General features: G+C 40.2%; 1 protein-coding gene across 2 annotated transcripts in view; it reads right to left on the bottom strand.

The window, feature by feature from the left end:
• PRMT3 (protein arginine methyltransferase 3) overlaps positions 1 to 15093 on the bottom strand; it is a 115445-nt gene that overhangs the window by 72756 nt on the left and 27596 nt on the right. For both annotated transcript variants that reach the window (XM_029060113.1, XM_029060112.1), the window contains exons 8-9: positions 10989 to 11054; positions 7925 to 8046 (exon numbers count right to left, since the gene is read on the bottom strand). In XM_029060113.1, the coding sequence (XP_028915946.1) occupies positions 7925 to 8046; positions 10989 to 11054 (188 nt within the window). The remainder of the gene's footprint in view (positions 1 to 7924; positions 8047 to 10988; positions 11055 to 15093) is intronic.

The following is a 15093-nucleotide window of genomic DNA, read 5'->3' as shown; positions in this document are numbered from 1 at the left end:
CCTATTTATTTTGTTAATGAATTGTACATCGCCTTGATTCTATTTAGTTGCCATTGTTTTTACGAGATGTTCTTCCCCTTGACGCTGTTTAGTGCCATTGTTCTTGTCTGTCCGTCTCCCCCGATTAGACTGTAAGCCCGTCAAACGGCAGGGACTGTCTCTATCTGTTGCCGACTTGTTCATCCCAAGCGCTTAGTACAGTGCTCTGCACATAGTAAGCGCTCAATAAATACTATTGAATTGAATGAAAGGTTGTGCCAAATGGGACTCACATTCTTAATCCCCATTTTACAGATGAGGGAACTGAGGCACAGAGAATTGAAGTGACTTGCCCAAGGACACATAACTGACAAGTGGCAAAACTGGGATTAGAGCCCATGATCTCTGACTCCCAGCCAGTGCTCTTTTCACTAAGCTGGTACTTCTCAAACCAGTGTTTACTTAAAGTGCATCTTAATTACTTAAGTGCATCCTACACATTTGGGACCTTCAGAATATGCTGATCAAAAGGGCGAAATTTGAAGCTTTATAAAATTATCACGTTCCAAAAATTAAATTTTAATACTGTATTTTTACTATTTGCTTCCATGTTTTATCTTGAGAAAGGGTTGAATCAAAATATCCGTAATACAGGATCAATGAGTTCCCCTCAAACATGTCATTTTACAAGAATACAATACAGTACTCCCAAAGGAGCCCTATTGTAAATAAAAGTGCTTCCCACACTAGGAGGCAGATGATGGGAGAAGTAGCGTGGGCCAGTGGATCGAGCATGGGTCTGGAGTCAGGAAGACTTGGATTCTAATCCTAGCTCTACCACTTCTCTGCTGTGGGATCTTGGGCAAGTCACTTAACTTCTCTATGCCTCACTTACCTAATCTGTAAAATGGGGATTAAGAATGTGAGCCCCATGTGGGACTTGGACTGTGTCCAACCTGATTAACTTGAACCTACCCCAGTACTTAGAATAGTGATTTTCTCTCCATCCAAACTGCTACCTCATTAATACAATCACTCATTTCACCTGGATTACCTGGATTACCGCATCAGCCTCCTTGTTGACCTCCCAGTCTCCTGTCTCTCCCCACTACACTCTGCTGCCCAGATAATTTTTCTATAAAAATGTTCAGGATGTGTTTTCCCACTCCTCAAAAAACTTCAGTGGTTGCTCATCCACCTCTGCATCAAACAAAAACTCATCATTATTAGCTTTTAAACTCTCAATCACCTTGCCCCCTCCTACCTCACCTTGCTACTCTCCAACTACAATCCAGCCCACACACTTCACTCCTCTAATGCTAACCTTCTCACTGGGCCTTGATCTTGTCTACCTCACCATTGACTCCTCACCCAAGTCCTGTGGGCCTGGAACTCCCTCTCTCCCTTCTAATATCTGACAGACAATTATTCTTCCCCACTTCAAAGCCTTATTAAGAGCATATCTCCTTCAAGAGAACTTCCCTGACTAAGCCCCTTTTCCTCTTCTTCCACTCCCTTCTGCATCGCCCTGACTTGCTCCTTTTGTTCATCCCTCCTCCCAGCCCCACAGCACTTATGTACATATCTGTAATTTTTTAATTTATATTAATGTTTGTCTCCCCCTCCAGAGTGTAATCTCATTGTAGGCAGGAAATGTGTCTGTTTACTATTGTACTGTACCCTCCCAAGCCCTTAGCACAGTGCTCTGCACCCAGTATGTGCTCAATAAACATGACAATGTCTGGCACAAAAAAAAGCACTTAAATAACATTTAAAAAAAAAGGTGAAAATTTTCTTAAGCAAGTTCTGAATGATTGAAATCTAATACTGACAATCTAATAATAACCATGCTATGTGTCAAGCACTGGGCTAACCTCTGGGGTGGATACATGAAAATCACATATGAAAATTCCTGCACTTTGTGGTACCTCCTGTCTGAAGTGAAGGGAGAATGGGGATTTAGTTCCCATTTTACAGATGAGGAAATAGAAGTACAGAGAAATTAAGTGACTTGCCAAGGTCAATCAGTAAATCAATGCATGTAGACCACTGTACTGAACACTTGGGAGGGTACAATACAACAGAGTTGGTAGCCCTGTTCCCTGCCCACAACAAACTTACAGTGTAGAGGTCACACAGAAGGCAAGTGCAAACAGAGCTAGAATCTAGGTCCTCTGACTCCCAGGTCCATCCTCATTCCACTAAGTCACACTTCTTCTAATCTCTCTAATATGAATTTGAAGACTATGACTGTTCACTAGATTCTTAATATACAAATACATTTTGTTTTAAAGTCTACATTGATACTTTATTAAAACACTTGGCCTCTCTTTTCTCCCCTCCCTAATCATCATCTTCAACCATTCCTTTTCCAATGGCTTCTTCCCCAGTGCTTTCAAAAATGCTCATGTTTTCCCTATCCTAAAGATCAAAAAACCCCCTCCCTTGACCCCATGGCTCCTTCCAGTATCACCCATGCATTCCTACCATTCCTCCATAGAAGCAGCGTGGCTCAGTGGAAAGAGCCTGGGCTTCGGAGTCAGAGGTCATGAGTTCAACTCCCAGCTCTGCCACTTGTCAGCTGTGTGACTGTGGGCAAGTCACTTAACTTCTCTGTACCTCAATTCCCTCATCTGTAAAATGGGGATTAAAAGTGTGTGAGCCCCACGTGGGACAATCTGATTACATGTATCTCCCCAGCGCTTAGAACAGTGCTTGGCACCTAGTAAGCGACAAACAAATACCAACATTATTATTCCGCTCATCTCCTTGAGCGAGTTGCCACCAACACCTCCAACTTCACCAGTCCAAAACAGAACTCTTCATCTTCCCACCCAAGCTGTCTTCCCCCATATATCCCATTATTGCAGACAACACTACTATCTTTGCCATCTCACAAGCCCATAACCTTGGCATTTCCTTGACTCATCTCTCATTCAACCCACATATTTAATCCATCACCAAATCCTGTAGGCTCTATCTTCACAACACTGTTAAAATCAGCCTTTCCCTCTCCATTCAAACAGCTACCATATTAATCCAAGTACTTATCCTACTCTGCCTTGATTACTGCATCAGCTTCCTTGCTGACCTCCTGCCTCCTTTTCCCCACTTTAGTCCTTACTTCACAGCATGGGGTAGAGGATAGAGTACAGGCCTGGGAGTCAGGAGGTCATGGGTTCTAATCCCAGCTCTGCCACTTGTCTGTTGTGTGATCTTGGGTAAGTCACTTAACTTCTCTGGACCTCAGTTAACTCATCTGTAAAATTGGGATTAGACTGTGAGCCCCATGGCTGGGAGACTGTGTCCAATCTGATTAGGCTGTAGCTATCCCAGCACTTTTTTCGTTACCCTATTTATTTTGTTAATGAATTGTACATCGCCTCGATTCTATTTAGTTGCCATTGTTTTTACGAGATGTTCTTCCCCTTGACGCTGTTTATTGCCATTGTTCTTGTCTGTCCGTCTCCCCCGATTAGACTGTAAGCCCGTCAAACGGCAGGGACTGTCTCTATCTGTTGCCGACTTGTTCATCCCAAGCGCTTAGTACAGTGCTCTGCACATAGTAAGCGCTCAATAAATACTATTGAATGAATGAATGAATAGAACAGTACTTGACACGTAGTAAGCACTTAACAAATACCATCGTTATTATTATTCACTCTGCTGCCTGAATCATTTTTCTAACAAACATTCAGTACACATCACTCCACTGCTCAAAAACCTTCAATGGATGCCCACCTCTTTGCATCAAAGAGAAACTCCTTAAAATCGGTTTTACAGAACTCAATGTTTTTCCCCTCCCATCTTACCCTTTAAGAACTTGAAATTTACCCCACTCTCAGCCCCACTTCACTTATGTCTATATCTGTAATTTATTTTAATGTCTGTCCCCCCTCTAGACTGTAAACTCCTTGTAGGAAAAGAACGTCTACCAACTTGTTGTACTAGGATCCCCCAAGCACTAAGTACAGTGCTCTGCACACAGTAAGCACTCAATAAATACCACTTATTGAGTGCTTATTTCCTAGTTCAACCCAACCCGTACACTTTACTCTTCCCAAGCCAACCTACTCACTGTACCTTGACCATGTCTATCTCATGCCAACTCCTTGCCCCTACCCTCCCTCTGGCTGGAGTTCCCCCTGCACTTCATATGACAGGCCACCACTCTCCCCACCTTCAAAGCCTTTTAATCACTTCTCCCAGAGGCTTCCCTGACAACCCTCATTTCCTCAACTCCCTCTGTCTTTATCCTACCTCTGCACTTGGATCTACCCCCTTTAAGCACCCTCAACGCTACAGCACTTTTGTGCATATCCATAATTGGGGAAGCAGCGTGGCTCAGTGGAAAGAGCATGGGCTTTGGAGTCAAGGCTCATGAGTTCGAATCCCAGCTCTGCCACTTGTCGGCTGTGTGACTGTGGGCAAGTCACTTAACTTCTCTGTGCCTCAGTTCCCTCATCTGTAAAATGGGGATTAAGACTGTGAGCCCCACATGGGACAACCTGATTCCCCTATGTCTACCCCAGCGCTTAGAACAGTGCTTGGCACATAGTAAGCGCTTAACAAATACCAACATTATTATTATTATTAATTGATTTTAAAGTCCATCTCTCCCTCTATGCTCCTGGAGAGCAGCGAATGTGTCTACCAACTCTGTTGTATTGTACTCTCCCAAGGGCTTAACACTGGGTAGGTACACATTAAGTGCTCAGTAAATTCCACTGATTCACTGCTATTATTTTTGTTCAATGTTATGCTCTATATGGATAGAATCATTTTGGAAGAATCATAAAATAAACAAGAATCTAATCCATGGGGAAACAAAACCTTATGATTACTAGAGAAGCAGTGTGGCCTACTGAAAAGGGCATGGTACAAGGAGTTAGAGGATCTGGGTTCTAATTCCAGCTCTGCCACTTACCTGCTGTGTGACTTTGGGCAAGTCATTTACCTTGTACTCTCTCAAGCTCTTCATACAGTGAACTGCACATAGTATGTTCTTGTTCTTGTCTGTCCGTCTCCCCCGATTAGACTGTAAGCCCGTCAAATGGCAGGGACTGTCTCTATCTGTTGCCGACTTGTTCATTCCAAGCGCTTAGTACAGTGCTCTGCACATAGTAAGCGCTCAATAAATACTATTGAATGAATAAATACAATTTGATTAATTGATTCTCTGGGCCATAGTTTCTCCATCTGTAAAATGGGGATCAAAAGTATCTGTCCTTCCTCCTACTTAGGCTGTGAGTCCCATGTGGGACAGGGACTGTGTGTGACCTAATTAACATGTATCTACCCCAACTGAACAACGCTCAGGCCAAAGTAAGCACTTGGCAAATAGCACAGTACTAGTATTATTATTATGCTATTTAATGAAACTGGATTTTCTGGGGGCCCAGATGTCTCAGCCATAAATATACTCAAAGAAAGGTGGAAGAATGATTTGGTTGACAAATATTTTCATTATTATTTTTCCACGTTAAATAAAATACTGAATACTAGTATTTAAATAAAATGAACTGATCACAAATGCTTCCTATGACTATTTGATTTTAAGTGTTCTTGAAGCTTATATATTATCTAAAATGATAATGTTCACTAAATTGCAGAATTCTGATTCTGTCAAGCAGAGGCATACAAGATATATACAATAATGACCAAAATCTCTTTGGTTCCAGCATTATATTTTTTGTTGGATTTTTTTTTTCTGAGACTATTATGAGGTAATTATTTGCATTAAAAAATGCCTGCCACAAAGTCACCAGAAACAAGGACCTTGCTGACACTGAGAAAAATTAATATTAATATCACATAGGGAGTTCTCCTCCTGGAAAGTGTTGAGGAAGGATGCTCTGAAAGTGGACTGAATGAAGCCAAAATTGATTTACATAGCAACTTTTTTTAAAAAAAGGTATTTGTTAAGTGCTTACTATGTGCCAGACACTGTACTACGCACTACGGTAGCTACAAGATAATAGCATGGGGACACAGTCCATGTTCCACATATGCTCACAGTCTTAATCCCCATTTTGCAAATGAGGTAACTGAGGCACAGAAAAATGTAATGATTTGCCCAAGGTCAAACAGAAAACAAGTGGCATAGCTAGGTTTAGAACCCAGGGCCTCTCATGCCCAGGCCAATGCTCTTTCCACTAAGTCATGTTGCTTTTTAACTTTGCTACCGTACTCAGTTTCTTACAAAAGAATTTATACAAGAGAAGACATCCTAAAATACATATTTCACATTTCTGTACAACAAATGTTTGGCAACTTTAATCTCTTCTTTTTGATTCCTGTGGGTGTTTGGTGTTACGATGCCAAGTCAACAAAAAATAATCAAAGCAAGCTTAAAAATAATCCAGTCCTAGGTGGGAATTCTAGTGGTCCTCCTAAAACAACCAACCCACATACTTCACCAATCTACTCACTGTACCCCGATCTCATCTGTCTTGTCACCAATCCCTAGCTCATGTCCTCCCTCTGACCTGGAATTCCCTTTCCCTTCATATCCTAGGCCACTTCTCTTCCCACCACACCTTCAAAACCCTACTAAAAATCACAAGGCCTTCTCTAAGCCCTCCTTCCTTCTTTTTGATTATTCACTTTGGTCCAGTCACCCTAAACACTTAACAGTTACTCCACCCTCAGACCCATAGCACTTTTGTACATATTGATTTCCCCTACCTGTAATTTATTTGAATGTCTGCCTCCCCACCTAGACTGTAAGATCCTTGTAAGGATTTTGTCTACCAACTCAATTGTACTGTACTCTCCCAAGTGCCTAGTACAGTACCCAAAGAGTAACTGTTTAATACATACCATTGATTGACTGGTATTACCTGGGTTCTAGTGATAAGGGCAATCCACGGCAGGAGATTTGCTTTCTGAGAATTCTAGATTTTAGCAGCAGCTGTCGGAGGGGCTCCAAGGCTCCACATTCTGCATGCCTCTGCCAAAATTTTAATCATCCCAAGCATCTGTTCTTACTTCCAAAGCTGACCTCTACTCCTAGCAGAAGTTATTTTCCCCTAAATAACCTGCACAGCCCCTTTAATGAATAAAGAATACTGCAAGAGTAGTTGGGCATTTAAGTACTGAATTGAAAGTACACACTGGCACTACAACAGGAAATCCTGTATTTAATCTGTGTTACGAGTATAACCAGCTGGACATTTAAATACTGAAACATAGGCAAAATGTATCTTTTATTTACTAATTTACAGTAAATTAGTAAATGGAGTGATAGTGAAATTCTTAAAAAATGTCAATAATAGTGCTTGCACAGGACAAATAAAATGGAAAATTGGGTCATTATGCAGTTGCTTTGTTTGATACAAAGAGCCATCAGAATAATAAGGGCTCCCCTTTAAAATGTCTTAATTTGAAAATAACAATCATAAAGTCAGATTCACTTTATTCAAGGACAAAAGGTTTTTCTCACTAACAACTGTAGTTTCTTAAAAGGAAAAGGTAATGATCTGAAATTTGACTAATATATTTTGTGGGAGCAAAACAAATGTGGTTAGAGGGGAAAAGAAAAGCAGGAGTGACCTAAAGTAGCAGTAGACGATCTCCTCATTCACCCAAAATATGCCCATTTAGAAATTATATTTCCATGAATTTCAATTTGGTGTTATATCAGTATAATAATATATGTCAAAAAACTGAAAAATATGTGAGTCCCGGGCAATTTTCATTTCCTGGTACTAAGGAAAGATTATATATCATCTTTTATGTTCAGACATCTAAAATTTCAATAAATTTACTTGTCAATCTCAATCCATTTTTCAATTTCTTGAAACATGAAATTTCAAGAAATAACTCACTTTGAATGAATGCTTATTAGATACGTGACCTTTTTAAAATACAGATTAGATTGTCACAAATTTTTCTCATCAATTTCTTCAAACTAAAGCCAACCAATATTAACAGCTTAACCTACCTTATGATATCCATTGCCTGGTAAAGAATTTCAGATTGATCAACTCCAATCACTTTCTTTGCACCTGCTTTAGCAGCAAACATTGAGAGTATTCCAGTCCCACAACCAACATCCAGAACCACCTGTTGAAACAAAAATAGTAGACACTGTCTTTATTTATTTTACATCCTCTAATCTAAAATTATAGCCTTTCTGCAGAGTTATGATTCAAAAGAAAGTCTCTAAATTAGCAAATCTAAATCATACCATGGTCCTAAATAGCTTTTCTTTATTAAAAATGGAATGCTTTTAGAGGTTTCATTTTTATAGGCTAGTTTAAGGTGACAAATGAGGTGTCAGAACTGTTAACCTATTGTGATCCAGTACAATTTAGTCACAAGTCACAAAGTTAACTAAAATGCAATAAATCAAATCAGCACCAAGGACTAATCTCAATTTGCAGTGATCTAACATTTTTTGTTGTTGTTTCTGCTATATTTACTTTACCCATTTATTTCAACCTATTATTTCTTTCCCAGTGCATATTTCCTTCCTGCTCTTATAGACTGTGAGCCCTTTACAGGCCAAAGACTATTTCTGGACCATTATCCTGCTAATGTGAATATACCGACTTCAAATAAAATAAAAAATCTCTGCATAAATACCTGGACTTAAAATGTTCAGATGACTTCTTTAATATCCAAGATGCTCACATTAGGGAAGCATATTTGAATGTTAAAGATATCTATCTATCTTTAACATATATATATATATATATATTTGCATTCACACACATACACACAGAGCAAACTGTGGCATTTTGTGGGAGAAATACATCACTAAGGGTGAGACATCTACTTGGAAGTTATTCTGCATTAATGAATTCCAAGTACACTAGCCTGCTACTATCTGGAATGAAAGGAAAACCACACTAATATGCACAAAAGGAGCACAAAAATGCTTTTCTTGCATAAAATGTAAAAAATGCACAAAAAGGAGCAAAATCCTTTTCTTTATCCCAGTAATAAAATTTTGTCTAGGTAAAACTTTACCTACACAAGTTAATACCAGAAAATGCAGGGTCCTAAAACATGCCTCTGCAAACCAAAGATTGGAGCTTCAGAACAGCACAAATGAGAGAGATTACCCTAAATAGAAGTTTTAGAATAGACTATATAAAGCACCTTGGACAGCTGCCCAGGTCAGATAAGAACCAAATAGAACTTGCCTATTTTGAGGAAAGGTAAGCCATGCAGGATCACATTCAGGGAAATAAAAGGCACCTTGAAGAGTAATCACCCCTAATATACAAAGGCAAAGGTAACTCAAAAACTACCAGTGACCAAAAATGGCCCATGATGTGTCTCAGGAAAGCTGAATAAACACAAGATTTTCTTTATAGTTTTTATAAAGAATCTCTACAAGGAAAATGGAAAAGGCACTCTTAAGGCAAAGTTACACTTCATGGAAAATGGCTGAGTAATGGATTGACTAGATACTGAAGAGGACAGCACAGAAATTCTGATCATATGGGTTCACACCAGTATTAAATGAAATCACCAAAAATAGAATTTTCTTAAAAAATGAGAATATGAAAGGGAAATGGTATAAAAGAACTAAATTGAAGTGGGAGAATTCATTTCAAAAATAAAGATATAACACTAATATCAAGTCATCATTGAGAAGAAGAGTTGAGACAGAAGTTATCCCTTGAAAAATCTAGAAAACAATAATTCATTCATTCATTCAATAGTATTTATTGAGCGCTTACTATGTGCAGAGCACTGTACTAAGCGCTTGGGATGAACAAGTCGGCAACAGATACAGTCCCTGCCATTTGACGGGCTTACAGTCTAATCGGGGGAGACGGACAGACAAGAACAATGGCAATAAATAGAGTCAAGGGGAAGAACATCTCGTAAAAACAATGGCAACTAAATAGAATCAAGGCGATGTACAATTCATTAACAAAATAAATAGGGTAATGGAAATATATACAGTTGAGCGGATGAGTACAGTGCTGTGGGGATGGGAAGGGAGAGGTGGAGGAGCAGAGGGAAAAGGGGAAAAAGAGGGTTTAGCTGCGGAGAGGTAAAGGGGGGGTGGCAGAAGGAGTAGAGGGAGAAGAGGAGCTCAGTCTGGGAAGGCCTCTTGGAGGAGGTGAGTTTTAAGTAGGGTTTTGAAGAGGGGAAGAGAATCAGTTTGGTGGAGGTTAGGAGGGAGGGCGTTCCAGGACCGCGGGAGGACGTGGCCCAGGGGTCGACGGCGGGATAGGCGAGACCGAGGGACGGTGAGGAGGTGGGCGGCAGAGGAGCGGAGTGTGCGGGGTGGGCGGTAGAAAGAGAGAAGGGAAGAGAGGTAGGAAGGGGCAAGGTGATGGAGAGCCTTGAAGCCTAGAGTGAGGAGTTTTTGTTTGGAGCGGAGGTTGATAGGCAACCACTGGAGTTGTTTAAGAAGGGGAGTGACATGCCCAGATCGTTTCTGCAGGAAGATGAGCCGGGCAGCGGAGTGAAGAAGAGACTGGAGCGGGGCGAGAGAGGAGGGAGGGAGGTCACAATAACAGAAGATAATATCTAAACACTTGGGTTTAGAATAAGAACAGCACTTGGGACTATTCAGTGCTTTCAATGATAAATTATCTTATTTCATTTTAAGATTTACTAATGACATCCAACTCAGTGACTTCATAGTGACGGGTGAAATTGAAACCTTATCCTTTGGATTTACTGCTTCTGGTCTTTTGGGTGCTAAATTAGATAAGGCCTAGAAATGGGCTTGGACTATTGTAAATCAGGAATTTTCTCTTTTCAGAAGACACACACATTTGGAGAAGCAAGGTTCAACTCAGCCATGTCATTATAATTAATGAACTTGATACCCCAAAGTACCCAGAACAATGACAGCACTGTTCAGCTTCACTGTTATCAGTATTCCACACCCCTTAGCAGAATAACAGTCTACTACATAATAAAGCCAGAGTATATTAAATCAACTGCTGTCAGTATGATACTCTATTATAAGGCCAGAGGATTCTTTGTTGGATTTTTGCTGAAAACAACATGAGTTGGTAGCCTGTTCCACTTACCTTGTCTTTGAAAATGTGTGGATTTTGATATATAAAATCTCGATAGCTTTCTGTTCGCACTTTGTCCTAGAAATGAAGAAAAGATCATCATACTCACAAAATGAGCTATTGACATTTCTAAGAAAATAATCATTGCTTATTGTAGGCTATCATGAATGTAAAAGAAAATGCCACGTAGAATTTAATTTCAATATGGAAATTAAGGCAACTGGCATTTTGAAGACAGAAATAAGCTGCTCCACAACATAATATGAACCCTCAAGTTACAGTTATGCTGGCAGAAGTCCTTTTTATTCTGAGGGAGAAAAATCTCGACATTGAAAGAGGTTCTACAGTCCTACTTATCTTTTTAAATAAAATGTACGCACGTCCCTTACTCCAATTACTATCACTTCAAAATTTCCACTATTAATTTATGCTAATACCTGATATACATGAAGCAATGCTCATTTAATTGTTATCTGGAATCTAGCACTCAACGCCAGAAGTGAAAATGCATTAAAATGGGGAGGGGAAAAAAAAAGATAAATCAAGAAACTGAGTTTACAGATGAAAAATGGTGCTAAACTATGTGTGTTTTTCCAAGTAAGTCATTGATCAACACCTAGCTGATTTATAACCCTGCTCTGTTTCTGGAAAGATGCTTAGAAACCAACCCACCAAGGAGTGAATCATCTGAGCTATAAAACCTATACTACCAAACTTGAGTTCAAAAGTAATGACCAAAGACTAACACGACATAAGCTATGATTATGGCAGGAATTCAACTCTAGCACCTGGCTACAAAGTTGGCAAACAGGTCGGCAGTACTACCAAACTTGAGTTCAAAAGTAATGACCAAAGACTAACACGACATAAGCTATGATTATGGCAGGAATTCAACTCTAGCACCTGGCTACAAAGTTGGCAAACAGGCCGGCAGTTTACCGTAGCATTGCATACTTGTCAGCAAATACAAAGTTTTGGCCACCTTTTCCACAGTATCAAAATGTGAATGTAAGAAAAGAATATATGAAATATATGAGAAGGGCAGGGAGGAGATTGAAAAGAAGAAAATAATGGATTCTCACTCTTCTAGTAATTTGGCTGTAGACACTGTGCAAAATAAATTTTAATTTTAAAAAATTATACATACTTATTCACTGTGCATTTCATCTCAAAAAGTCATTACGGCAATTAAAGTTTATCTTTCTAGATTAACATCTTAATGCTACACTGACATTTTTAATCTACTACCATGACAAATATAATATTTGAAGCGGATTATTTCCTAAACATTATGAATTTCTGCAGAGAAATTTCATCCAACAAAAATCTGTGAAGGAACCCAGAAACTCTAGAAAATAACCCCACCGTTATAAATTACTTTGAGTTCCATCTCCTCTGCTCTCCTGACTCTAACAACCACTGCATTTGCTGAAACAATGAAAATTGAGCAGGGTTAACAGCAGTCCAGTAAGGCAGTCAGTCAGGACACATTTCATATCGCCTCCTCACTGCTCAACTTAATCAATAGACTCTCAACGCCTGTCGTGCCTGCATGCACTGCTGCTCATCTGAATTATGGTCATTCATTTTTGCTCTCTATTCATCAGTTTCCTTTTACTCTCATCCTGATGCAGTGAGATTCAAGAATTGGTAAATGAGTGAAACAATCCTCAAACCGTATTTACTTCTGAAAAGCATTAAAAAATTAGATCCTAAAATCATTTCTAAAGCAAGATGTGCTGTTTTGTTAAAAGAATAATTCTTCAGAACAGACAACTGGTAGCAAACAGGAAAAAAGAATTAACACATATTAACAGCCAAGAAACACATGAAGGATGAAATCATTCCAAGAAAAATAATACTGCATGATGACTAAAGCGACTGGGGATTTAACAAATACATTTTCTGTGACCAATCAATCAGTGGTACTTACTGAGCACTTACTGGGTGCACAGCACTATACTAGGCATTTGAAAAAGTAGAAAAAAATGGTAGACACAATCCCTGACCATAAGGCGCTAACAGTCTAGGAGGAGACAGACATTAAAATAAATTATAGACAGGGAAAATAGAGCATAAGGATATGTATGTAAGTGTTGTTGGGGCTGAGGTGAGAATAAAAGTACATGGACAAGCACTTAGGTGACACAGAGGGGAGGGTGGATGGGCAAATGAGGGTTTAGTGAGGGAAAGCCTCTTGGAGGAGATGTGATTTTTAGGAGGGTTATGAAGATAGGGAAAGAGTGATAGATTGTAATTGAAAAAAGTAAAAAGGAGGAACAAAGTTAAGATAAAAGCAGTCTAACCATTAAGAATTAATAGATTCACACATTTTGCAGGTGCAAAGAAAACAAAAATAATTTCAATGGCTCATGGAGATGGGAAGTATATTTGTAATCAGTTATATACAGTTACAGTAAGAGAGTTACAGATTATCCATAAAAGACTACTTTATGATCTAAATTTAATCCAGACAGAGTAAAAAACCACAGATAAGAGTGCATATTTAATGTATTCAAATTACTGGTATTGGGACTTAATTGAGAATCAGAAGGTGACAGGAAAACTGGAGGTCATCTAAAATTTGCACCTAAACCATTAATAGCACCAGGTCAGAGAAATATTGTGCCCGTCAATTTTAGTCCATTTTAAATTAATTTTTTCATTTTACTGACCATTGTGATGTGCATAAATATTGTCAAATACTAGATGATAAATTGATAATAGTGGAAAGAGGTATATTAGTTAACTGAACAATTTGCCTACTTCAGTGACACTGCCCTCTTTTTTTTTAAAGAAAAGATCCATTTCTAAGCCACAGTTACCCATTTCTAAAAAGCAGTTCTAGGTAATGTTATCTGATACTTTACTAAGATGTTGCATCCATTTCAAACTTTTTTGGTGTTTTTTTTAAATGATATTTGTTAAGCACTTTCAATGTTCATTCATTCAATAGTATTTATTGAGCGCTTACTATGTGCACAGCACTGTACTAAGCGCTTGGGATGAACAAGTCGGCAACAGATAGAGACAGTCCCTGCCGTTTGACGGGCTTACAGTCTAATCGGGGGAGACGGACAGACAAGAACAATGGCACTAAACAGCGTCGAGGGGAAGAACATCTCGTAAAAACAATGGCAACTAAATAGAATCAAGGCGATGTACAATTCATTAACAAAATAAATAGGGTAATGGAAATATATACAGTTGAGCGGACGAGTACAGTGCTGTGGGGATGGGAAGGGAGAGGTGGAGGAGCAGAGGGAAAAGGGGAAAATGAGGCTTTAGCTGCGGAGAGGTAAAGGGGGGATGGCAGAAGGAGTAGAGGGGGAAGAGGAGCTCAGTCTGGGAACGCCTCTTGGAGGAGATGATTTTTAAGTAGGGTTTTGAAGAGGGAAAGAGAATCAGTTTGGCGGAGGTGAGGAGGGAGGGCGTTCCGGGACCGCGGGAGGACGTGACCCAGGGGTCGACGGCGGGATAGGCGAGACCAAGGGACGGTGAGGAGGTGGGCGGCAGAGGAGCGGAGCGTGCGGGGTGGGCGGTAGAAAGAGAGAAGGGAGGAGAGGTAGGAAGGGGCAAGGTGATGGAGAGCCTTGAAGCCTAGAGTGAGGAGTTTTTGTTTGGAGCGGAGGTCGATAGGCAACCACTGGAGTTGTTTAAGAAGGGGAGTGACATGCCCAGATCGTTTCTGCAGGAAGATGAGCCGGGCAGCGGAGTGAAGAATAGACCGGAGCGGGGCGAGAGAGGAGGAAGGGAGGTCAGAGAGAAGGCTGACACAGTAGTCTAGCCGGGATATAACGAGAGCCCGTAATAGTAAGGTAGCCGTTTGGGTGGAGAGGAAAGGGCGGATCTTGGCGATATTGTAGAGGTGAAACTGGCAGGTCTTGGTAATGGATAGGATGTGTGGGGTGAACGAGAGAGACGAGTCAAGGATGACACCGAGATTGCGGGCCTGCGGGACGGGAAGGATGGTCGTGCCATCCACGGTGATAGAGAAGTCTGAGAGAGGACCGGGTTTGGGAGGGAAGATGAGGAGCTCAGTCTTGCTCATGTTGAGTTTTAGGTGGCGGGCCGACATCCAGGTGGAGACGTCCCGGAGGCAGGAGGAGATGCGAGC

The sequence above is a fragment of the Ornithorhynchus anatinus genome, chromosome 3, assembly GCF_004115215.2.
Source record: "Ornithorhynchus anatinus isolate Pmale09 chromosome 3, mOrnAna1.pri.v4, whole genome shotgun sequence".
Classification (NCBI taxonomy): domain Eukaryota; kingdom Metazoa; phylum Chordata; class Mammalia; order Monotremata; family Ornithorhynchidae; genus Ornithorhynchus; species Ornithorhynchus anatinus.
This window is presented reverse-complemented; position numbering and strand designations above follow the sequence as displayed.